The 25,685-nt window shown below is 43.9% G+C and overlaps 1 protein-coding gene across 2 annotated transcripts in view; it reads left to right on the top strand.

Annotated features, from left to right (window-relative positions):
* Window positions 1-25,685, top strand: part of COG6 (component of oligomeric golgi complex 6) — a 113,488-nt gene that overhangs the window by 3,337 nt on the left and 84,466 nt on the right. For both annotated transcript variants that reach the window (XM_070409135.1, XM_070409136.1), the window contains exons 3-4: window positions 6,655-6,726; window positions 17,417-17,475. In XM_070409135.1, coding sequence (XP_070265236.1) covers window positions 6,655-6,726; window positions 17,417-17,475 — 131 coding nt within the window. The remainder of the gene's footprint in view (window positions 1-6,654; window positions 6,727-17,416; window positions 17,476-25,685) is intronic.

Raw genomic sequence — 25,685 nt, 5'->3', positions numbered from 1 at the left:
ATCATGTTCAAATAGAAAATTTAACTACTTACTCTAGAAGCATCTAGGTCTGTGGATTAGAGTGATTTCTGAATTTGTGACTTCCACTAATGCTGGTTCTTAAAAAGTTGTAACATTTTTTTCTAGGATATTCTCTGTGGAATTTTAGCTTTTTAAACAATAATAATGATAATAATAAATAACATTTCTCTGAATAGTTTTCCAGTAGAGATAGTCCCTCATTGAATAAACCTCCCTTGGATAACCACTTCCCCGTTGGAGGTAATTAAGGTTGAATTCCTTTAATACATTTTAAATTATAAAAATTTCAGATTAATTAAGGTGAATACTTCAGTGTGTAAATAATGATTCATCATACTTGAGTGAGCAGTCTACTCATCATCAGGTAAAATGAATTTTATTTTTTATGGTCTATTTTCATTATGTAATACTAGAGGCCCGGTGCACAAAAATTTGTGCACTCGGGGGGGAGAGGGGGTCCCTCAGCCCTGCCTGTGCCCTCTCGCAGTCTGGGACCCCTCAGGAGATAACGACCTGCTGGCTTAGGCCTGCTCCCGGGTGGCAGAGGGCAGGCCCAATCCCTAGGTGCAGCCCCTGGTTGGGCTCAGAGCAGGGCTGACTGGGGAGTTGGGGTGCCGCCCCCTGTCATGCACAGAGCAGGGCAGATGGGGAGGTTGCGATGCCACCCCTAGTCATGCTCAGGGTAGGGCCGATTGGGGGGTTGGGGCACCGCCCTCTGTCACACTCAAGGCAGGGTCGATAGGGAAGTTGCGGCGCCACCCCCTGCCACGCACAGAGCAGGGCCGATCAGGGGGTTGGGGCGCTGCCCCCTGCCATGCACAGAGCAGGGCTGATCAGGGGCTTGGGGCACTGCCCCCTGCCATGCACAGAGCAGGGCCGATCAGGGGGTTGGGGCACTGCCCCCTGTCACACACAGAGCAGGTACCATCAGGGGGGGTTGGGGCTCTGTACTCTGTCACACACAGAGCAGGGCCCATCAGGGGTTTGGGGAGCTCCCCCTTGTCATGCACAGAGCAGGGTTAATCAGGGGTTTTGGGAGCTCCCCCCTGTCATGCACAGAGCAGGGCCGATCAGGGGGTTGGGGAGCTGCCCCCTGTCACACACAGAGCAGGGCCCATCAGGGGTTTGGGGAGCTCCCCGTTGTCATGCACAGAGCAGGGTTAATCAGGGGTTTTGGGAGCTCCCCCCTGTCATGCACAGAACAGGGCCGATCAGGGGGTTGGGGAGCTCCCCCCTGTCAAGCACAGAGTAGGGCCAATAGGGGAGCTGGGGCACCGCCCCCTGTCACATACAGAGCAGGGCCCGTGGGGGTGGGGGTAGTTGAGGTGCCACACCCTGTCACACTCAGGGCAGGGCCGATGAGGAGGTATGGCTCTACCCTGTCTCACATAGAGCAGGGCCCGTGGGGGGGTTGGGGCGCCGCCACTGTCACACACAGAGCCGCAGGGCAATCAAGGGGTTGGGGCGCCGCCCTCTATCACCCACAGAGCAGGGCTGATCAGGGGGTTAGGGCGCTGCCCCCATCACACACAGAGCCGCAGGGCAATCAGGGGGTTTGGTCGCTGCCCCCTGTCACGCTGATCCCAGTGCCGGGAGGCCTCGCGGCTCTGCTGATCCCACCCGGCAGGGTCACAGATCCGGGTCCCAGACCGCAGACAGCCTTGCCTGCTGCCGCCTGCCTTCAGTATGCAAATTAGCGGCCATCTTGTTGCTTCAGGGTGGGGGTCCCCACTGGGGTGCCTGGCCAGCCTGGGTGAGGGGCTGAGGGCCGTTTTCAGGCTGGCGGGCGACTGGAGCTCCAAACCTCTCCTTTTTTTTTTTTTTTTTATTCCGGCATTTATTTACCTTCCATGGCTGTCACTGGAGCTGAGAGCTGGCTTTCTCTCTGAGGCTCGGCTGAAAGCAGGTTTCTGGCCTTTGTTTTCTGTATTCGAAACAATGTTGCGACTCCAGCTCTGAGATCCCGGCTGACTGACAGGAGGTTTCTGGAGTTTTGTTTATCTTCTATAAATGTTACTATGTTTCCAACTGAAGCTCAGGGGCCGGCGGGGAACATTGGAGTCCACAGCAATCAAGCCTCCTGTTAGCTTCCAGCTGCCTGGCTGCCGGCCGCCATCTTGGCTGACAGTTAATTTGCATAAGGATATGCTGATTAGCCAATGGGAAGGGTAGCGGTCGTACGCTAATTACCATGTTTCTCTTTTATTAGTGTAGATATTGTTAGTTATGTTAATATGACATCATAATATTACATAGTTAATATTTCTGTGTGAGTTGTATGAGAGTGATACATGGTTTCAATGAGTACTTAATAAAAAACATTTTAAACAGTTTAGTAGGTTTTCATTGAGTAAAGACTAATAATCTAGAAGGTTAAATGGAAAGTAAAGTGGTGTTCACCAAAATAGGAAGAACTGGTAGCCATGAGCACATCCAGATTTGGCTCTCTAAACACCCTTTCCCACTGAAAGAAACAATGCTATCAGTACCAGAAAGCAAGAAAGCTGTCTATGATGATTGGGAAAGTATCAGAAAGACTGGAGCTACTTGAAAAGGCTTCTACTGACCAAACGTAGGACTATCTGAGCATCAGTAAGAATAACTCAGTGGACTGAAACACATCAAACGTGTTTAGTCTGTGAATTCTCAATGATATCGAAAACCAAACAAAACCCTCATTAGTTATCTTTGGTGGATATAAGAGAACCAACTTATTATTTTGAAAACTTTTAAATAAAAGGAAAGAATTAAGCATTAATCCTATCTTTTATACCAATTATATACGATTGTTGAGGGCAAGCTTTTCTTTATAGAAATACTAGAGGCCCGGTGCACGACATTTGTGCACTGCGGGGGGGGGGGGGGGGGGGCTCAGCCTAGCCTGTGCCCTGTCGCAGTCCAGGACCTCTCACTGCTTACTGCCTGCCTGCTTGCTGCTCCTTAGCGCTGCCATGGAGGTGGGAGAGGCTCCCACCACCGCTGTGCTCGCCAGCCAGCTGTGAGCCCGGCTTCTGGCTGAGCAGCACTCCCCCTGTGGGAATGCACTGACCACCAAGGAGCAGCTCCTGCGTTGAGCATCTGCCCCTTGGTGGTCAGTGCGCATCATAGCAACCAGTCATTCCACCGTTCAGTCGATTTGCATATTAGGCTTTTATTATATAGGATTCCAGCTAATAAATGAAGAAGAAATGGTAGAATTAGATTAGAAGTTGCAACCACTCTTGAATATGTGGGTCTAGCTCAGGGTTTTTCAACATTCTACATTTTATAATGTAGAATGTTTAGTAGCATCTCTAGCCTCTAAACACTAGATGCCAGTAACACCATTTCCCCCCAGTTATTTCAATCAAAAAATGTCTCCAGACAATGCCAAATGCCCTCTTGCAGGGCAAAACTGCCCCAGTTGAGAACCATTGATCAAGCCTTTAGTCATCACTCGCTGCTACCTTCACAAAAAGAGGAAAAACCATATATGTGACTATTAATAAAGGTATACAACACCAGAATTCTTGCCAGAAAATGGAACCAGATATAATCAAGCTTCTAGATCTAACTACTGCAGTTTATAGGAAATGCAGGCATCAGAGGAGTATATTAACAGCACAAAGACTGTCAGCAAAATCTGGAATGTTGGAAACTGTATGGGCAAATGAACTGGTTTCTTCAACAAATAAATTGTAAAAAAAAAAAAAAGATAGATAGATAGATAGAGAAAGAGAGAAAAAAAGGAAGGAAGAAAGAAAAAGAGAGAGAGAGGGAGGGAGGGGGAGGGCCCTGGCTAGATAATACAGTTGGTTAGAGAGCCTCCCTGATACGCCAAGGTTTCAGGTTTGATCCAGGTCACATATAAGAATCAACCAATGAATGAGTAAATAAGTGGAACAAAAAATTGATGTTTCTCTTTCTCTCTCTCTAAGCAATAAAGAAAAAAAAAGAAATATTCAATTAATTACTGTTTGTGAATCTTCTTTAGTTCCTGATGTGAACAAATTGGTAAAAAATTGAGACAATTGGGGAAATTTGAACACTGATTAGATATTTGTTATTAAGAGACTAGAGGCCCAGTGCATGAAATTCATGCACTCAGGGCAGGGGATGGGTGTCCCTCAGCCTGGCCTTCACCCTCTCACAGTCTGGGAGCCCTTGGGGGATGTCCGACTGACAGCAGTCAGACATCCTTAGTGCTGCCATGGAGGCAGGAAAGGCTCCCGCCACTGCAGCTGCGCTCACCAGCTGTGAGCCCTTCTTCTGGCTGAGCAGTGCTCCCACTGTGGGAGTGCACTGACCACCAAGGGGCAGCTCCTGCATTGATTGTCTGCCCCCTGGTGGTCAGTGCGCATCATAGCGATTGGTCATTCTGCCATTCGGTCGATTTGCATATTAGCCTTTTATTATAGAGGATTATTATTAAATGATTAGATATGTAAATAGCATTGTGTCTTTTTTTTTGAGTCCTCATAGAAATACATATGGATATGTTTATGGATGAAATTATATGATACCTGGAATTCAAAATGATTTTGTTTGTGCGGGAAGGAGAAAGTGGGTGGGGAGAGAGGAAGAAAGTGGGTAGAGATGAAACAAAGGTGGTCACAAGTTGGTAATTGTTGAACCAGATAATATGTACATGGGCATTCATAGTATCTCAACTTTTGGATATTTTTGAAAATTCTACATAACAAAAAAGATTTTAAAGAATTTATCATACTCTAGTTGTATTTCACAACCTATAATTTTATTTAATTAGGGAAAAAAGAAGACAGTTTACTCTAAGTTCAAAGACTACAGTGTAAAAAGCCCTTGAATTACAATTTAGCAAATCTCTAGATTTAAGTCATATATTAAGAGATGTAATTTCTATTATTTTACAAAGCAAACCCATTTAATATGGTAGCTAAAGTAAATATTAGAAGTCGTTATTTTTGACCTAGCTGACTGATAATGTCATAGTACTATTCTTTTTATATTATACGGTAAAATTTAAGGGAATGGTGAGATGAGTTTGTGTATCTGCTATTGTTGATATCAATTGATACCTGCTTCTTTTATTATTTATATCAAAACAGTTTAGAACTTAGTTTAGTAATTTGAATTACATACTGATTATAGACAGATATAAAGAGTAGCATTTGAAAATATCTAAAACATCTGGTGCTATAATTTTTATAATATAAAGTACTTAATAGAGAGAAGGGAAAAAATCTTAATTCTAGAACTGAGGTTTATGCTTATATTCTTATAAGTGACTTCCTAATTCTGGTTCATCCTCATGTTTATTTATAGCCCTGCTTGGCTGCTTTATTTTTATTTTTATTGATTTTAGAGAGAGAGAGGAAGGGAAAGAGAGAGAGAGAGAGAGAAAAACATCAATTTTTATTGTTCTACTTATTTATGCATTCATTCTTTTGAAAAATTATTTATTTATTTATTTATTTATTTATTTATTTTTATTGAATTTATTGGGGTGACATTGGTCAACATAAATATATGGGTTTTAGGTGTGGGTTTCTATGTTACAAGATGTGTACATTGCACTGTGCCCACCATGTAAAGTCAAATCTTCTCCCGTCACCTTATATTAGGACCGCCTTCTTCTTCCACCCCCTTCCCTCTGGTATCCACCACACTGTTCTTTGTGTTCACGAGTTTCAGTTTTATATCCCACATATAAGTGAAATCATATGGTTCTTGTCTTTTTCTGACTGACTTGTTTCACTTAGAATAATGTTCTCAAGGTCAATCCATGTTGTTGCAAGTGGCAGTATTTTATCCTTCCTATGGCTGAGTAGTATTTCATTGTGTATATGTACCACATCTCCTTTATCCAGTTCTCTATCGCAGGGCACTTTGGTTGTTTCCATGTCTTGGCCACCATGAATAATGCTGCAGTGAACATAAGGTTGCATATATCTTTGTGAATACATGATTTCGAGATTTTTGGGTATATATCCAGAAGAGGGATTGCTGGGTCATACAGTAGCTCTATTCTCAATATTTTGAGGAATCACCAGACTTCCTAGTGGTTGTACCAGTCTACATTCCCACCAGCAATGAATGAGGGTTCCCTTTTTTCCACATCATTGGTTGATTCTTGTATGTGCCCTGACCAGGGATGGAACTTGCAACCTTGTCATTTCAGGACAGTGCTCTAACCAGCTGAGCTACTTGGCTAGGGCTTGGCTGCTTGATGCCCCCAATTGGCCCACCCCTTCATAAAACTGTCCAGTTTCTACTGGAACGTCTGTCTGGGCATTGTGTTGAATGGGGCGACAGTAAGACCCAGTCTACCACTGAAACTTTCATTCTTCGCATATCTTTCTGTTATGAGACACTGAATTGAAGTAGGAAAAAGAAGGTAACAGTGAATTATGAAGCTAAATGTGATTTGTGACGTATTTTCATAGTAAGAGATTGGTTCAGTTAAGCATTTGCCGTTGTTTATTTCACTAGTTTATTTTACACCTTTTCTAACGCTAGATGTTATTCTTTTTCATCATTTCCGGTCATAAATATGGGATATTTAGTTATGTTTTGGGGAAAAAAAAAAATTCATGGGTTGAAAATCAGGATTTGGCTAAGAGAAGAAAAAGATTTTTAACAGTATATTTAATGGTGTTACTTTTCTCCTTTTAGGAACTTGAAAGCATAAATGAAGATGTTCAAGCAATGAGTAGCTGTTGTCAAGATATGACAAGTCGCTTACAGGTACTGTATAATGGCTAGATTTTAACATAGTTCCTGGTGCAAAGTAACTGTTAGATAGGTCTACAAAATGTATGGATATCTACTACATCATGCCCTATAGGAAGTTTGTAATATTGTTCAGTTAACTCCAGAAGCCTTTATATTTTGATCTGGCTGGTACAGAGCTAACTGTGTAGAATTTTGATAAACCTTTCAATCCCACATATATGCTGTAAGTCCAGCAGAAATAATTTCTTAATAGAAAGCCTTAGGAGTAAGTTCAAATTTAAGCTTAATTATGATTCATGCTCAGCCTAAAAAAAAAATCTCAGGAAAATATGTATAATTTTACTCATAGTCTGTTTATTAAAACTGTTCTGAACCTCTGTTTTGGCTGTGGAGTTAGCATTTAATCTAATTACCCTCAGTCATGTGATTCTGGAATAGGTTCTTCCTAAGTTAAGATTCAGTCATCATTATTTCTACTACCTTCACATTTTTTTTTTTTTTTTAATTTTTTTTTAAAGATATTTTTATTGATTTTTTACAGAGAAGAGGGGAGAGGGATAGAGAGTTAGAAACATCAATGAGAGAGAAACATCGATCAGCTGCCTCCTGCACACCCCCTACTGGGGATGTGCCCGCAACCAAGGTACATGCCCCTGACCGGAATCGAACCCGGGACCTTTCAGTCTGCAGGCCGAGGCTCTATCCACTGAGCCAAGCCGGCTAGGGCACTACCTTCACATTTTTATTACAAACTTTTATCTATAAGCTTCTCTTGGACCTATTGTCAGCTACAATTATTATAGGAAGAATCATGAATCTATGCATATTCTATAGAATAATTGTAGGTACTTGTGTGATCTGTCTGCAGAACTAGTCAATTTCCTGTTTCTAAAATTTTAGCTTTCCTAGTGTTTCTAATTTTTTTATTCTTAACTAACATATCAAATATTATTGCTATATTTATTTTCTAATTTTTAGATCTTTGTTAATTATACAATACCTAAATAATCATATAAACTTCTATATATTCTTTTCACTTTTTTGTACTTACTTTTGTTGCATAGTAATTGATTTTGTTTGACTTTTCTTTCCAGCACTTGCAAGATTTCCTCATAGCTTTTTATATTGAACTAGAGGCCCAGTGCACGAAATTTGTGCATTCGGTGGGGCAGGGGGGGCGGGGCTCAGCCCAGCCTGTGCCCTCTCATAGTGCAGTCCAGGAGCCCTGGGGAGATGTCCAACTGATGGCTTAGGCCCGTTACCTAAGCCAGCAGTCGGACATCCTTAGCGCTTCTGTGGAGGCGGGAGAGGCTCCCGCCACCGCCGCTGAGCTCACCAGCTGTGACCCTGGCTTCTGGTGCACTGACCACCAGGGGGCAGCTCCTGCATTGAGCGTCTACCCTCAATGGTCAGTGTGCATCATAGCATCCTGTTCGATCGATTTGCATATTAGCCTTTTATTATCTACACTAATAAAAGAGAAACATGGTAATTAGCGTACGACCGCTACCCTTCCCATTGGCTAATCAGCATATCCTTATGCAAATTAACTGTCAGCCAAGATGGCGGCCGGCAGCCATGCACTGAAGCGAGCAGGGAGGCTTGCTTGCTTCAGTGACTGCGGACTCCAACGTTCCCCGCCTAACTTGCCGGCCTCTCAGCTGCAACTCTAAGCAACTATGTACTATGTTGCAAATAAGAAGCTAAATAAAACCCCAGAAACTGGCTTTCATTCAGTTGGACTTCAGCCAGCCGGACCACAACATTGTATCGATGTTTTCAGCAGCGAGGCCTCAGAGCTAAAGCTGGCCCAGAATTAAAAAAAAAAGAAAGAAAACAAGGAGCGGTTGGGAGCTTCAGTCACTCGCCACCCGGAAAACAGCCCTCAGCCCCTCACCCAGACTTGCCAGGCACCCCAGTGGGGACCCCCACCCTGATCCAGGACACCCTTCAGGGCAAACCAGCCAGCCCCCACCCATGCACCAGGCCTCTATTCTATATAGTAAAAGGGTAATATGCCTCCCGGCACCAGGATCAGCGGAGCAGCGAGGCTCCTGGCACCGGGATCAGCGTGACAGGGGGCAGCGCCCAAACCCCCTGATCACCCTGCGGCTCTGTGTGTGACAGGGGGCGGGGCCACAACCTCCCTATCCGCCCTGCTCTGTTCGTGACAGGGGAAGGCACCCCAACCCCCTGATCAGCCCTGCCCTGTGCCTGATAGGACGGAGCTCCCCAACCCCCTGATTGCCCTGCAGCTCTGTGTTTGACAGGGTGCAGCGCCCCAAACCCCTGATCGGCCCTGCTCTGTGTGTGACAGGGTGTGGTGCCCCAACCTCCACCCCCCCAATGGCCCTGCTCTGTGTGTGGCAGGGTAGAGCCATAACCTCTCCATCGGCCCTGCCCCGAGTGTGACAGTGGCGGCACCCCAACCCCCTGATCGGCCCTGCTCTGTGGGTGATAGAGGGTGGCGCCCCAACCCCCCTCTACTGGCCTTGCTCTGTGTGTGACAGGGTAGAGCCAAAACCTCCCCATAAGCCCTGCCCTGATTGTGACAGGGTACAGCGCCCCTACTCCCCTATCGGCCCTACTCTGTGAGTGACAGGGGGCAGCACCCCAACCCCCTGATTGGCCCTGCTCTGTGAGTGACAGGGGGCAGCGCCCCAACCCCCTGATCGGCCCTGCTCTGTGAGTGACAGGGGGTGGCGCCACAACCTCCCCATCGACCCTGCCTTGAATGTGACAGGGGGCGGTGCCCCAACCCCCCAATTGGTCCTACCCTGAGCGTGACTGAGGGTGGCATCGCAACCTCCCGATCCTCCCTGCTCTGTGCATGACGGGGCAGCACCCTAACTCCCCAATCAGCCCTGCTCTGAGCCTGACCAGGAGCTGCACCTAGGGATTGGACGTGCCCTCTGCCACCTGGGAGCAGGCCTAAGCCAGCAGGTTGTTATCTCCTGAGGGGTCCCAGACTGCGAGAGGGCACAGGCCAGGCTGGAGGACCCCCCCTCCCCACCCCTCTGAGTGCACAAATTTTTGTGCACTGGGCCTCTAGTCTACTTATATAATATAAAAACCCTGGGTGGTGGTCATCACGACCACAACTACCGCGACCAAGCGGAAGGAAGTCAGTCCTGCAGGGGATGTCTTGGCAACGGCTGCTCCCTCCCCCGAGCTGTTTCCCAGAGCTGTTTCTTGTAAGGGTGGGGTTTGAGGCAAGAACGCACCCTGGGAGCGTGAAGGCATATCTTTCTAAAGTGTGCCGCACCAGCATGGCCAGGGGTGAACGTGATTGGGGGCGGCTGAAAGGCTTAGGAAAGACAGACAAGAGAATGAAAGCCGGGTCTCGGTGGGATGCTGCTTCTCTGAGAGACAGCGACCACGCCCGCAGCCATGCCTTTATTTTATAGCAGATGCTACGAGGCAAAGTAAGGGTGTGACCAAGATGTTTATAACATTCTCGTGGGTTTCAATCCTAGTCAGCTACATGCACCTGAACTCTATCAAGCCTACATCACTCAGGCACGTGGGGCCATGTGTTTGGACCATAGGTTCAAGCTTACAACTATAGCTGTTGGCTATAATTGTGCTGGGAGGGCCCTGCCCTCCAAGCTGGGACTTGCACGTGGCGATGAGAGGACTGTGCCCTCTCATCAGTCCAAGGCTTGAACCTGTCCAAAACACTGTAGCGGCTCCCTGCAATAAAGTTTTAATTATGTTTCTTTGTTACTGATGTTGTGGCCCCACCCCATAACAAAGAAACAATTTCCGGAGGATGAGGCCCAGGAATCAGGATTTTAAAAAGATTCCCAGGTGATTCTAATGTGCAGCCAAGGTTGAGAACCACTGCTATAGATAATATTAAAAATATATCTAAATGTGCAATTCTTTGTCCAAAAAAATGAGCATGTTCAAAAATTAAATGAAGAAAATTTGGATATACTCAATGGAGATTTTCACACATATTTGAGTGATGATTCCATTGATTCCACAGATGATGCTGAAAAGGAAACTTTTCCCATCGAATTTCTTAATAGTATTACTCCTTTGGGAATGCCGTGTCATAAATTTAAATTGAAAGTGGGTGCAATCATCATGCTATTGAGAAATCTCAATAGTAAATGGGGTCTTTGTAATGGTACCAGATTTATTATCAAAAGATTATGACCTAACATTATCGAAGCTGAAGTATTAACAGGATCTGCAGAGGGGAGAGGCTGTTCTGATTCCAAGAATTAATTTGTCCGCACCTGACACTGGCCTCCCATTTAAATTGATTCAACGACGGTTTCCCGTGATGCCAGCATTTGTGATGACTATTAATAAATCACAAGGACAAACTCTAGACAAAGTAGGCATATTCCTACCTGAACCCATTTTTTGCACATGGTCAGTTATATGTTGCTTTCTGTTGAGTTTGAAGAGCATGTGATGTTACAGTTAAAGTTCTAAGTACTTCATCACAAGGGAAATTAGTCAAACACTCTGAAAGTGTTTTCACTCTTAATGTGGTGTACAGGGAGATATTAGAATAAGTTTAATCACTTTATCAGTCATTGTTTGCATCACTGTTGTTTTTATATCATGTTTTTGTTGTTTTCATATCATATTTTGTTGTTTTCATATCATGTTTTTGTCGTTTTTATATCATGCCTCTGTTACATCCTTTTGTTACTGTTTATTTATTAATAAATTTATATATTATTTTCATATACATTTTACTAATTTCCTTTCATCTCTCACACTTCTATTATAGAGAAAGGGCAAATAGCAATATTAAAATATCTCTGCTAATTAATTCCCTTTAAAAAAAAATATATTTTATTGATTTTTTACAGAGAGGAAGGGAGAGGGATAGAGAGTTAGAAACATCAATGAGTGAAAAACATCGATCAGCTGCCTCCTGCACACTTTCCACTGGGGATGTGCCCGCAACCAAGGTACATGCCCTTGACCGGAATCGAACCCAGGACCCTTGAGTCCGAAGGCCGATGCTCTATTCATTGAGCCAAACCAGTTAGGGCAATTAATTCCCTTATAGTGTGCATGAATTTTGTGCACTGGGCTACTAGTATAGGATATTTAAAAATATTTTATACTACTTATTGTTTACATTCATTATTTTTTAATTTAATTTATTGGGGTTACTGTTGGTTAATAACATTTTATAGGCTTCGGGTGTACAATTGTATAATACATCATCTGTATGGCATTGTGTGTTCACCATCCTAAGTGCAATGTTAGGTGGAAAAGGATAAGAACCATATGATTTCACTCATGTATGATACATTCATTTTTTATTCTCAGAAGGTGTTATTTTGCAAATCTTAATTATTGGCACTAATTTATTTAGATATAGTGTTAATAGTACCCACTTATACTATCAACTCTAGAATAATGTTTTCAATTCATCTACACTAATAAAAGAGAAACATGGTAATTGGCGTACGACCGCTACCCTTTTCACTGGCTAATCAGTGAGTATATGCAAATTAACTGTCAGCCAAGATGGCGGCCAGCAGCCAGGCAGCTGGAAGCGAACATGAGGCTTGCTTGCTTCAGTGACTGCAGACTCCAACGTTCCCCACCTGACTTGCCTGCCTCTGAGCCGGCAGTTTGAAACTTTGTAACAAATATAGAAGATAAACAAAACCCCAGAAACCAGCTTTCAGATCTCAGAGCTGGAGTTATACGTTGTTTCGATTATAGAACGCTCAGCAGCGGAAGCCTCAGAGCTAGAGCCAGAGCTAAAGCTGGCCCAGAATAAAATAAAAAAAAAGAGAAAAAAAAGGAGTGGTTGGGAGCTTCAGTCAACAACCACCAGCCTGAAAGCAGCCCTCAGCCCCTCACCCAGACTGGCCAGGCACCCCAGTGGGGACCCCCACCCTGAAGGGTGTGTGACCAGCTGCAAACAGCCATCATCCCCTCATCCAGGCTGGCCAGGCACCCCAGTGGGGACCCCCACCCTGATCCAGGACACCCTTCAGGGCAAACCAGCCGGCCCCCAGGCCTCTATCCTATATAGTAAAAGGGTAATATGCCTCCCAGCACCAGGATCAGCGGAGCCGCGAGGCCTCCTGGCACCGGATCAGCATGACAGGGGGCAGCGCCCAAACCCCCTGATCGCCCTGCGGCTCTTTGTGTGTGACAGGGGGCGGGGCCACAACCCCCCACCCACCCCACAGGCCCTGTTCTGTGTGTGACAGGGTAGAGCCATAACCTCCCCATCGGCCCTGCCCTGAGTGTGACTGTGGCGGCGCCCCAACCCCTGATCAGCCCTGCTCTGTGCGTGACAGGGGGTGGCGCTGCAACCTCCCCATCGACCCTGCCTTGAGTGTGACAGGGGGCGGTTCCCCAATCCCCCAATCAGCCCTACCCTGAGTGACTGAGGATGGCATCACAACCTCCTGATCCACCCTGCTCTGTGCATGACAGGGGGCGGCGCCCCAACTCTCCAATCAGCCCGGCTCTGAGCCCGACCAGGGGCTGCACCTAAGGATTGGGCCTGCCCTCTGCCACCCGGGAGCAGGCCTAAGCCAGCAGGTCGTTATCTCCTAGGGGTCCCAGACTGCGAGAGAGCACAGGCCGGGCTGGGGGGGCCCCCCCCGCAAGTGCACAAATTTTTGTGCACTGGGCCTCTAGTTTATTTATAAAAAGAAGTATTTCTTGGTATATCCCCTCTCTTTTACATTATAGGGTGTTATAATGACTTATAGAGTATTATAATTTAATTAATTAATTTTTCTAAATGCTTTGGATTTAGGACATTTTAGAAATTAATATTATGAGATACATTCAGAAATTTAATCAGAAATCTTTTGCTATGCTATGGTTTATCCCTTTGGCTGTGGTTGTACTTTAATAAATTACATTTGTAGTTTTTATAATTTAATGAGAAATAATCATCTTTAACACTGAAGATAAATTGACTAAAATTATTTTAGGGTAATCTTTACTAGTATTATTAAACATTAATTTGGAATTATTACCACAATTTATAAATGAAGAGTCGGGAAATAATGCAAAAATTCTAATTGCATAACATTTTACTCAAGTATCATATTTCAGTGATTAGTTGATGGTGGTGTTTGTAAGATATACCCTCTATTTAATAATTAACGAGGCTAAAAAGAAGCTAACAAGCATTTTATGATATTGATTTAGCGAAGCACTGTTTTTCACACATATTAAAATATGTTAATAAGTTTTAGAATTGAAATGTAATATTTTAAAAAATTGTACAAAGCAAGGTAAAGGGTGGAAGTGGATCTTTAAAGCAAAATGAAATTAGGAAAGATAAACATTTGAAGAAGTTATTGGATTTGAAGAGTAATAATTTTATTTATTTATTTATTTTTTAAAATATATTTTACTGATTTTTTACAGAGAGGAAGGGAGAGAGATAGAGAGTTAGAAACATCGATGAGAGAGAAACATCGATCAGCTGCCTCCTGCACATCTCCTACTGGGGATGTGCCCACAACCCAGGTATATGCCCTTGACCGGAATCGAACCTGGGACCCTTCAGTCCGCAGGCTGACACTCTATCCACTGAGCCAAACCGGTTTCGGCTGAAGAGTAATAATTTTAGAAGAGTATCATGGAAGCTATCATGTTTGGCACCACTCATTAAAAGTTCATGATCTGCTGAATTATCTAGTTTTAAATCTATTTTCTTAAAAATATCTACTATTTCTTGGGCACTTAATCTGGTTGCAAGGAAAACAGACTCAATATAGATTCCTTAGAGATGGGGGTGGGGCTCTGTTAATGACTGAGGGGAGGTAGATAAATCCGTAAGAGAAAATGTCATTGACAATCTGGACTTGGCCTTTAAGAACCCAGAACTAGGTGGTGGTTGGGCGGTGTTTTTAAATCTAATGCAGCTCTAGAAACATTAGCAGCAGAAGTTTTCTTTTGGACTGACCCAGCATGAAAATGACCCCCAACCACCTTCATGTGTTTTTTTTCTGGTATTCTCTCTTTAACAGACTGCCCTCCACTCTGTGTGTTTTTGTCTAAAGTTTTACATATGTCTCCTTTTTCCCCCAATTGACACCACCCCCCCACCCCCAAGCCATTCCCACCTCGGGCAAGCCTCCACTGGCCCAGTGCCTGTGTCCATTGGTTATGCTAGTATGCATGCATACAAGTCCTTTGGTTGCTCTCTAACCACCTCCTCCCCTGCCATTTGTCTCTGGATTGATTCTTGTTCATCAAATTATGTTGATCATTATATCCCACATATGAGTGAGATCATGTGGTATTTATCTTTCTTCAACTGGCTTATTTTGCGTAGCATAATGCTCTCCAGTTCCATCTATGCTATTGCACATGGTAAAAGTTCCTTCTTTTTTATAGTGGCATAGTATTCCATTGTGTAGATGTACCACAGTTTTTAAATCTACTCATCTGCTGATGGGCATTTAGGTTGTTTCTAAATCTTAGCTATTGTAAATTGTGCTGCTATGAAAATAGGGGTGCATATATCCTTTCTGAGTGGTGTTTCTGGTTTTTTTGGATAGAGTCCTAGTACTTTATAATTTTTATAATTTCCAGTTACTAGTGAATTTATGTATATACTAGAGGCCCGGTGCACAAAAATTTGTGCACTCGGGGGTGTCCCTCAGCCCGGCCTATGTCCTCTTGCAGTCTAGGACCCCTCGGAGGATGTCCACCTGCTGGTTTAGGCCCGCTCCCTGGGGGATTGGGCCCAAGCTGGCAGTCAGACACCCCTCTGGCAGCCCAGGAGCCCTCGGGGGATGTCCACTTGCCAGTGGGGAGCAGGTCTAAGCTGCAGTTGGACATCCTTAGCGCTGCTGAGGAGTCGGGAGAGGCTCCCACCACCACCGCTGTACTGGCAGCCATCAGCCTGGCTTGTGGCTGAGCAGAGCTCCCCCCGTGGGAGCACACTGACCACCAGGGGACAGCTCCTGCATTGAGCATCTGCCCCCTGGTGGTCAGTGTGTGTCATAGTGACCAGTCATTCCCAGTCGTTCTGCTCTTAGGGTCAGTTTGCATATTGCCCTTTTATTATATAGGATAGAGGCCTGGTGCATGGGTGGGGGCCAGCTTGGTTGCCCTGAAGGGTGTCCTTGATCAGGGTGGGGGTCCCACTGGGGTGCCTGGCCAGCCTGCGTGAGGGGCTGATGGCTGTTTGCAGGCTGGCCAAGCCCCCTTTAGAGTGGGGGGTCCCCACTGGGGTGCCTGGCCCGTCTGGGTGAGGGACTGAGGGCCGTTTTCTGGTTGGCCAAGCCCCCCGGCGACGGAAGCTCCCAGCCTCTCCTTTTACCTTTTTTTTTTTTCTTCTGGGATTTATTTACCTTCTATAATTGAAACTTTGTAGCCTTGAGAGGAGCTCAGAGCCAGCCAGAGCGGGTGGGAGGGAAGCCTCCTGCTTGCTCCAGCTCCGTGGCCACGGCCGGCTGAAAGCAGGTATCTGGGGTTTATTTACCTTCTATAATTGAAACTTTGTTGCTTTGAGTGGAGCTCAGAGCCGCTGCAGCAAGCGGGAAGTTTGGCTTCCTCCATCATTGGGGCAACCAAGCCTCCTGCTTGCTCCAGCTCCGTGGCTTCCGGTCGCCATCTTGGTTGGGTTAATTTGCATATAATCGCTCTGATTGGCTGGTGGGTGTGGCTTAAGGCATAGCGAAGGTATGGTCAGTTTGTATGTTTGTCTTTTATTAGTGTAGAAACTCTTTTTTTTTTTTTTTTAATATATTTTATTGATTTTTTATAGAGAGGAAGGGAGAGATAGATAGTTAGAAACATCGATGAGAGAGAAACATCAATCAGCTGCCTCCTGCACATCTCCCACGGGGGATGTGCCCGCAACCCAGGTACATGCCCTTGACCAGAATCGAACCTGGGACCTTTCAGTCCGCAGGCCGATGCTCTATCCACTGAGCCAAACCAGTTTTGGCATAGTGTAGAAACTCTTGACTCAATATCCCCTCAAGGCTTAGACCCTCTGTCTCTTTTTGTCTTACAACCATTTGTTTCTTCTCTCATTAACAACTGCCTTATTTCAGGTTTTTGAGAGAATCTGTCTTTTGTTTTAATCCACTTTATAAATATTTGCCTATTCTTGGATAGAGCACCTTATTTTTCAGGATTTTGCTCCTGATTCAGCTCTGGCTTGTGGGAAGGGAGGACTGCGTGGTATGGAACTTGGTCAGGAGCAGCCTGTGTCTTTTAGGTAGGGCTATTTCTAATCTTCACCAAAACTCTCTATGAGAGGTAGTTTTTATATCTCAACTCCCAAATTTTTATCTCTATCTTGGCCATTTCTGATGACTATTTCAGTGACTTAACTTGCAACTCCATTTAGAGGTCTCATGGTGTCTCAACATGTGCATAACAAGTCATATTCTTCATTCTTACCTTGCTCTTCCAGTGCTTCTTTTTCACAAAAAGCATCAAAAATTGTTAAATTCCTTAGTCAGCATCCTGATATCTTTTTCTTTCTTGTAAGCCTTAGTATGATGTATGTTTTGAGAACATTGAGTGAGTTCTTCTTGGTAAAGGTAGTATATGAGCCTTAAAACTTATGTTTTAATTACAACTCAAGTGTTTTTATAAACTTTTGAGTTCTGGAGTATGATCTCCTTTGCTGTAGGTCTAAACTCCAGTAAGTGGTAGTATTAGTTTTATGAAGTATAATAAAATTCAAATGTACTGATATTAGGTATGTTTATAATTTTAGGCAGCAAAAGAACAGACTCAAGATTTGATAGTAAAAACCACTAAGCTTCAAGCTGAAAGGTAAGTTCTTCTTGTATATAATCACCCTTTCATTAATTTGGATGTTAAATGGAAAGAAAATTATAGACAAAACCAACTCAAATTTAAAACAAAATATTAAAAAACATGATTCAAAATTGTTATAACATATAAGGTTTAAGCTATTGTCCAACATAAAACTTGATATTGAGGTTAAGGGATTTATTCCTTTTTTTGGAGTTGACTATGTGTTGTTTATTATTTGCTATAGGATTAAAAATGATTACTATTTAAAATGTAGGTATATTTTTAATATATTTTCATTGATTTCAGAGAGGAAGGAAGAGGGAGAGAGAGATAAAAACATCAATGATGAGAGAGAATCATTGGTCAGCTGCCTTCTGCATGCCCCCCACTGGGGATCGAACCCCAAACCCGGGCATGTGCCCTAACCAAGAATTTGAACCATGACCTCCTGGTTCATAGGTTGACACTCAACCACTGAACCACATCAGTCGGGCAGTATTTTTAGATTAAAAAAAATTTTTTTTTACAATCATTGTCTATTTTGTTTTTAACTATGATTTATTTTCTCTGGTATATTCAAGAGGTAATTGTATAAATTCTTCTTGGAGTGGTTTACAAATAGGTATACTAATATTTGTTGACTTAATCAATACAATATGGAGTCATGTATCATAGTGTGTATTATATTCTCTTGTAATTTATTGTTGGTTTCATTGTATCTTTTCTCCTACTAAATTGTGAGTTCCTTGAGAACAGTGACAATTTCTTACTCTCCTTGCGTCTCCAGTGCCTAACATGTGGATTCAATAAAAAATTTTTGAGTGCATGGATGTGGAATGCAATTATTGTAATGTCAGGGAAGGAACATAAAAACTGAAAAATAAGCATTGTATTGGAGCTTATAACATATATGGGATTCTGATTAATGTCTACAGGAAGAAATATTAGAACATTGTTCTTCTGTTCATATTTTTTCAAAACTAAGTAAGGTTATGATCATTATTTTATTTTAGTAAGCCTATCAGAGTGTTTTGGCCTGGTATACTTTTAGCAAGTGAAAATTTGTGACATTCTAGTATGCTAAGAGCTACAGAAATGTTGTACCAAGTGGATTTTGTGTGACTGTATCTAAGGAAAATTACATAGCAGAAATTATGATAACAAATTCCTGTGAGCTGGCAGAGGTGTTTTTTCCCCATTTTTAAATAAATTTTTAAATTTTTTTTTTACAAGAAACTTTGTTAAACAATTAGCTTTAGAAATAGAAATTCAGTGGGCTTATTTGGATAACATATTATCCTCATTCAGACAGTAAATGTATACAGGATATGAATATTTTTCTAACTGGTGTTGAAAAAGGTCAGTCATTATGATAGCTGATGCTCTGATAGGTAAAGTTCAATGTAGAATTGTCTTCATAGAACTGCACCTTAACATTTCCCCTTAATATTTAGATCATTGATGGTCCAGAAAGACTAAATCTACATGATCATACTTCCATCTTTTTTAATACAATTGAAATAACTATTTATTATATATATTATTATCTCTTGTAAAAGCCCACCCGCCATTTCTCTCTGAACTGAAAAAAAATCTCTGGTGAATGTTTCTTTTTGAGGTATACTATATTAACGTGGAAAGAATGTAGGCTTTGAGGACAAAAATCTGACTTCTAATCTAAATCTCATTAGATTTTTTATTTTGTACAAGTTATTTTTTAATCTCCCAGGGCCTCAGTTTCCACCTCTGATAAAAGAGAATAATGTCTGTGTGATGATTAACTAATTTATATAGGTGTAGAATGCTCTTGACATATATCAGGAAACTGTACTCCTCCATCCCCCTCCTCTTTTGTTAGATAAAGAAACCTGTTTAGCATAGCTTATTTCTAATAGGCTGTGGTGGCTAGCAAGCTTAGGCTCTTTTGTGCTTAATTGCAGTAGCTTTACTCAGCTATGTTACTTGCTTTCTCATTCTATCTGAATATTTCTTATTTTATTTTTTAGTAGTTTTTTTTTTGTTGTTGTTGTTTTTAATCCTCACCTGATGATGTTTTTTCATTGATTTCTAGAGAGAGTGGAAGGGAGGGAGACGGCGGGGGAGAGAAGAGGGAGTGGAGGAACATATGTGGTAAAATTAAAGAGTAGTATGATTTTATTATTAGAATTTATTCCATCATTACTTTAAAAGTTGTCACCTGGAGATCCAAACCCTTGCTTTAGCAGTGTGGTCATTGTTAAGTATATTTTTGGGCCAAATCTCTTGCAGATTTAGAACCTATGGTTCAAAGTATTTATTTTAAAAGTCAACTGTGTTATTGGGAATTAACTTTAATGTTGTATGATCAAGATAAGTAATACTTAGGGGATGGGGGGATGGGAAGGGATTAAACAAAAATTTTATATGCATATATGCATTACCTATGGACACAGAAAATAGGGTGGCGAAGGCCTGGAGTGGCGCAGGAACCAGGTGGAGGGGAGTAATGGGGGAAAAAAGAGGGACATATGTAATAATTATTGTGCCCAGATTTCAAGATTCCCAAGAAACCACATCAGGGAGCCAATTCGATGCAAAAGCATAAGAATCTGTATTTCAAGCTAGCTTGGGCTCCCCATCCACCAGGCTCACCGACACCAAGGCAAACCAAGTGGCTGAGCGAGCGAACCCCGCCTGGAGACCGGTTATATAGGGGGGTTGGAGTAAGGGGAGGAGAAAGGACTGTGCTCTGCTGCCTGGGTGTGGCTAGCAGAGTAGGACGTAGCCCCTACCCTGGGGCAACCTAGCCCTCGCCCTTTCATTCCCCCCTTTGTCTTGGAACTTCCTGCTCAATCATGAGACGGACTGATTCCACCGTTGCTAGAGGCCCGTACTGGGCATATTTTAACAAATGGTCTGGTGGAGGGGAAAGAAACCATTTTAGCTTTAACAATTTCTATTGAAATAAGATTTTTCTTCTTAAAATTCCTCCATGGCTATCAAAAAGCCAAATCAAGATTAATTTATCTACTGTCCTGATGTTTGCATAAACACAACAAGAATGGTAACTGACTACCTTTGCTGGAATCTCATGGTTGAATCTTAATGTGCCCCGTAGGGCCAGGAAGCCACGCCACCCAGCTGCCATCAGGCCCGCCTGCAGTATCTGCTGAGTTAGGTGAATCCTTCACCTGTAGCAATTCCACCTGAGCCCACGCTCCAGGCTTTAAGCCCATCTCAGTAGCTCTCCTACTTGTTGCGGCCCAGAGCGTGTGGGGGCTCCGCAGGAACGCAGAGGCATCCCTACTGCTCCCCTTTTACTCTTACCAACCGCCAGTGATGGTAGGGCATGGGCCTGACGCTCCAGCGCCAGCCATCTTCAGGGCTTCCAAGCAGGATACCAGGCTTTCTTCGTGGCATTCTTACTGGCTTCAAGTCTTTAGAGCTCAGACAGGGCTCTTTAAAACATGATACTCCAGTCAAAGTTTTCCGTTAATAAAACCACTATTAGGAACTGGTCTTATTGAATCTATGCAAAGAAACGTATTGCCATGTTAGCATTGCCAAATTTCGGAGGAATTACACAAGAAGAAAAATATACTGATTTACTCTAAGATTTTCTGACTTTTCTTTTATGCATAACCATGCCTCAGACCTTCTATTCTAAACAGGCCTTTCCCAGCTTACTACCCCTGACATGGGCATCGTCACAAAGGCCTGCAAGACAGTATTACAGGCTGCCAACTGTTAGCTGTCTCTCAACAGAGACCAAAACCTGATGGGCACCGTTCCCTGCTCAGTTGGGCACCTGCCCTCTTGGCAGCTAGGCACCCTTTACTTTTGGGGGTCACCCCACACAGTTCTCTTTCAGGATAACCAATATACATTCAAACCTGCAAGAGAATTAAAGGTCAATATAACATATCAATACAATGAAACATAATATTGGCATTATGGCCGCTTCAGGCAGCCAAATCTTCCGCTACTAAACATGTGATACTAAAGTCTATTCCTGATCTTCCTATAAATTGTCCCTGTCTCTTTGGAGCCATGTCCATGAAGATGCAGGCATCATCTAAGTCTACTGTGGGGGCTCCTGGCGACAGGGGTGATCGCGAGTCATGTTACCAGCATCAGGCAGGTGGAGCACGCCGTAGCTTGAGCTTGAGCGGGTTGCGTTGATCTCGATCGACGCTCCATTTGGTGATGAAGTCTTTTTGGACCATGGATGGGTCCGCTGACTGGACGTGGGTGTGATGGACCCAGGTCGCACGTGCAGGGCTGCCAGGGCCTCGTCAGGCTCAGGACTTTCTGGCAGAAGGCTGAGGCTTCGGGGCTGGCTCCCGGTCGGCGTAGCACACAGATGGGCACCAGACTGCAGATGAGCGTGAGCACCAGCAGGAGCACCAGGGTCCCCAACTTCACCTCCAGGCCCACAGGCAGTGGGGGAGCCGAGGCTACTGCCTCTGGGTGCCACACCAGGAGCTCTGGTTCTCCCCAGGGCTCCATGGTGGCCGGCTGCTCCAGTGACTCTCAGACCTCGAGAGGGTCTCACTCCATGGCCCCCACCAGGTTCCATGGTTTGTTTCAAGGGAGTGCGCTAGGAGGGGGTATCAGCCCCTCCTTTGCTAGCAGCAGACAGGTACCAAATCCTTTCAGTACATTAGACCAGCTTCATTCCCGCCTATCTTTACAGATTCCAAGGCCCATTGTCTTAGTACTGGCCTGTATTATCTAATTCAGCACAGGCAGGGGGAAGGGCCCATTAAATCTTTGCCTTGAGGAACTGTGAGCCCCATCCTTAAATGTCCCAATCAGAAATACCTTTTAAATTTATCCTAGAATTCTAAAATCCCAACCCAGCACAGAATATCACATAGCAAATCAAAGTTCCCAGCAAACAAACAGATAGAGATGTTTACTAGTTAGGCGGCCGATTCCACCTCTGGCAGAGAGCAAGCGCCCTTGGGGAAAGATCCCAGCGGCCGCTCAGGGTGCTTTGCTATCGGTCAGAGCACTCAGCCTTAAGAAGTCAAGCGTGTGCCTTTCTTTTTTTTTTTTCAGACTTTCATATGTATATGAACAAACAATTATATCCAAGTAGATATACAAATATTAAATAAATATTTATATTTACATTCTTTCAGTGAACAAGTCCTTGACCTATGTTTTATCCAGATAGAAATGGCATTCATCACAAATAAATAAACAAACAAATCCAAAACCAAAACCCAAGAAAACCAAGGCCAGAAGTACCCTCTGACGTTTCAGGGGTACCAAGGGAGGAGAAGTTAGGCCACGTCCAGTCCTTCTCACAATCCACCAGTGACCAGTCCCAGCTCACTGGCCTATCATTTATTCAACATTTTATTTTATTTTTCCATCATACCAAAGCCATGCCTTCCAGTTAGAACTCTTGGCCTTAATTTTTAGGTGTCATGTAAATAATGAACATTTCTCAGATTAGTAATACATTCAAAATTTTTAAGAGACACAGAAATTTCACTAGTTATATATATTTAAGCAATAAGGACAGATCAATTTACAGAAACCAGTTTCTACCTGAAATAATCATACTTTAGAAATTGGATTACTGCTATCAGTTCCTTTTAAAGACTTGGCTATAACCTTTAATTGTCTTTAGTTTAAGGAAAGCAGGGTTTTCTAGATTTAAGAGATTAGTTTAAAAATAAATCCGCGAAGCAAGCACGCTTGCAGCCCCATAAAACTCCGCCTTAAAACTCCACCCCTGACTAAATCAGAGGGAGGGGCCTTTGCTGTTTCAAGATGGCGGCCCCCCGGGGAGCGGCAAACCATGCGGCCAACGTGGCGGCTGCCAAGTCACGCAGCTCAGCATTGTGGCTGTCTAAACTGTTCTCTGACAGAAAAGATGATTTCTTTATTCTCACAATAAACAAGGGAAGAGCAAACCAAAATCCCTAAAAGATAGATGGCCAACATTATATTGTAGACAAACAGAAATCTTATTAACTGTTTATACCTTTTATAATTGTAAATTTAAACTGGTTTTTGTATTAAAAATTCAGTTGAGATATTAAAATTAATTCCCTTTTTTTTAAATCAGACCAATGGGTAACATATTTTGACCTTCAGAGCCCACAAGTCAAATATTAGCAGTTTTTTTTACTTTAAACCTGTTCTTTAGATTTCTCATGAGGCAAATTAGAGTAAACTGCTTGCTTTTTTTTTTTTTACTTCCAATGGGCTCTGGAAAACCACATTTGAGCCCTGCAAACAGATTCTGGCCTTCCTGGTCTTTTCAGATGTAAATTGACCACATTCTTTAGGACCATCTTTTTTTCCCTTGGAAAAACTGTTCAACTTCCTGGTGGTATTTGCCTCAGGGCGGGAAATTTCAAAAGAGCTATTTTAAACCAGCCTGCATTTCTTTGTTAGGTTCATCTCCGCCACTTTTTAAGGCCAAAACAGTCTCAGGTTTTTATTCTGTACACAGCAAAAGGTCAGGTTCAGCTCAAAACTATGCGCACTCGTTTTTAAACTGGCCTTTCCCCTTTACACGTGCACAGAAATCCCAGATGCATTTTAAAACTTTTATATTTAACTTTTATGATCTAGCTGGGGCGACCTCCCCCCAAGACCCGACGCCGCCGGGGTCCTCGCCGCTCCCGCCTCCCGTGAGCGACGCGCCGGCCCCGCCCCCCCGCGCTCCACCGGGCTCCACTCGCTCGCCACACGCCCGGGGGCCGCTGCCCGCCCGCTGCTGCCGCCAAGCCGCCTGGGCCCGCGGCGCGGCCGGGCTCTGGGGCGAGGGCTGCGCTCGCCGCGCTCCTGCACACCTGCCCCCGGGCGCCCGCCCCTACTGCGCAGCAAGCAGCCTTGGTGCGCTGGCCTCAGCCTCTGCGCGCCGGCTTCAGCCTCCGCATCCAGGCGCATCTTTCCTCTCCTGCGGCCCAAGGCACAGTGATTCCCCGCTCACCTTCCCTGCCTGGGATGCGCGCGGGCGGGCGGGGACCCCTCCCCTGCCTTTACATTCACATACTTTTATCAGACATTCATTCAGAGTTTAAACAATCCATTCAATTCCTAACAACTTCCCAATTCCTGAGGGAGCTCTAAAGCCTCCCGCAATCTCCTTGAACTGATCAATCACAATACCCAAAAGAGCAGTCTGAGTCCATTCCATAATGTCCGTCCAGTAAGTTCACAGAAAGAAACATACAAACACAGAAAACTAAATCGGCCCGAAAATACAGCCTTCCAACTCTATGGAAGCAGATGGCGTTATGCCAACCCGGTGGGAGCTGCCCACCTCGTCTCAGATTGGGGTTTCTACAGACCTTCCGACTCGGCGGAAGCAAAATTACACCCCTACAGATACAGATGGAGGATCGAGGCGTCCCCCGACTCCTCCCGCCCTTTGACCCCCATGTGCGTCCACGGTCAATGTGGGCGAATACAGATTTCAGAAGTGAGCTCACACAGAACAGATAAAGCACACAGAACAGACAAACACAACACACAGACACTTACCGCGGCCACGCAGATTCTACGAATTGGGGGAGTCCCTACATGGTCTTGGGAACCCCGGGCTACCCCCCAAATGTTGTGCCCAGATTTCAAGATTCCCAAGAAACCACATCAGGGAGCCAATTCGATGCAAAAGCATAAGAATCTGTATTTCAAGCTAGCTTGGGCTCCCCATCCACCAGGCTCACCGACACCAAGGCAAACCAAGTGGCTGAGCGAGCGAACCCCACCTGGAGACCGGTTATATAGGGGGGGTTGGAGTAAGGGGAGGAGAAAGGACTGTGCTCTGCCGCCTGGGTGTGGCTAGCAGAGTAGGACGTAGCCCCTACCCTGGGGCAACCTAGCCCTCGCCCTTTCAATAATCTCAACAATAAAGACTAAAAATAAATAAATAAAAATGCCATTGCTTTCTCACACCATGTAATTTTAAAAAATAAATGCACAGTATTAGAGACAATGTTAAACATTGAATTGTATAAATATCAAATATATTTTTCAAATTTTTGGTAGAAATTTTAATAACCTTTTCTTCATAACTTTTAATATAAAAATGTATACTTGAAATGCGTACTATCAATTCCTGATCAAGACATTTTAAGAATGAGCTCTTTGAATTCTTGATTGTAATCATCAGAGAAAACTTTGTTCACACAAGTAAATGAAAAAAAGTATAAATGTTTTTATAATCATTTTAAAGTTTACAAAAGTTGAAGACTAATAATTCTTCCTTTTCTTTA

Source organism: Myotis yumanensis, unplaced genomic scaffold, assembly GCF_028538775.1.
Source record: "Myotis yumanensis isolate MYYU_CA2020_CCGP unplaced genomic scaffold, mMyoYum1.0.hap1 SCAF_3, whole genome shotgun sequence".
Lineage (NCBI taxonomy): Eukaryota > Metazoa > Chordata > Mammalia > Chiroptera > Vespertilionidae > Myotis > Myotis yumanensis.
Note: the sequence above shows the minus strand (reverse complement) of the source record. Positions and strands in the feature narration are given on the sequence as shown.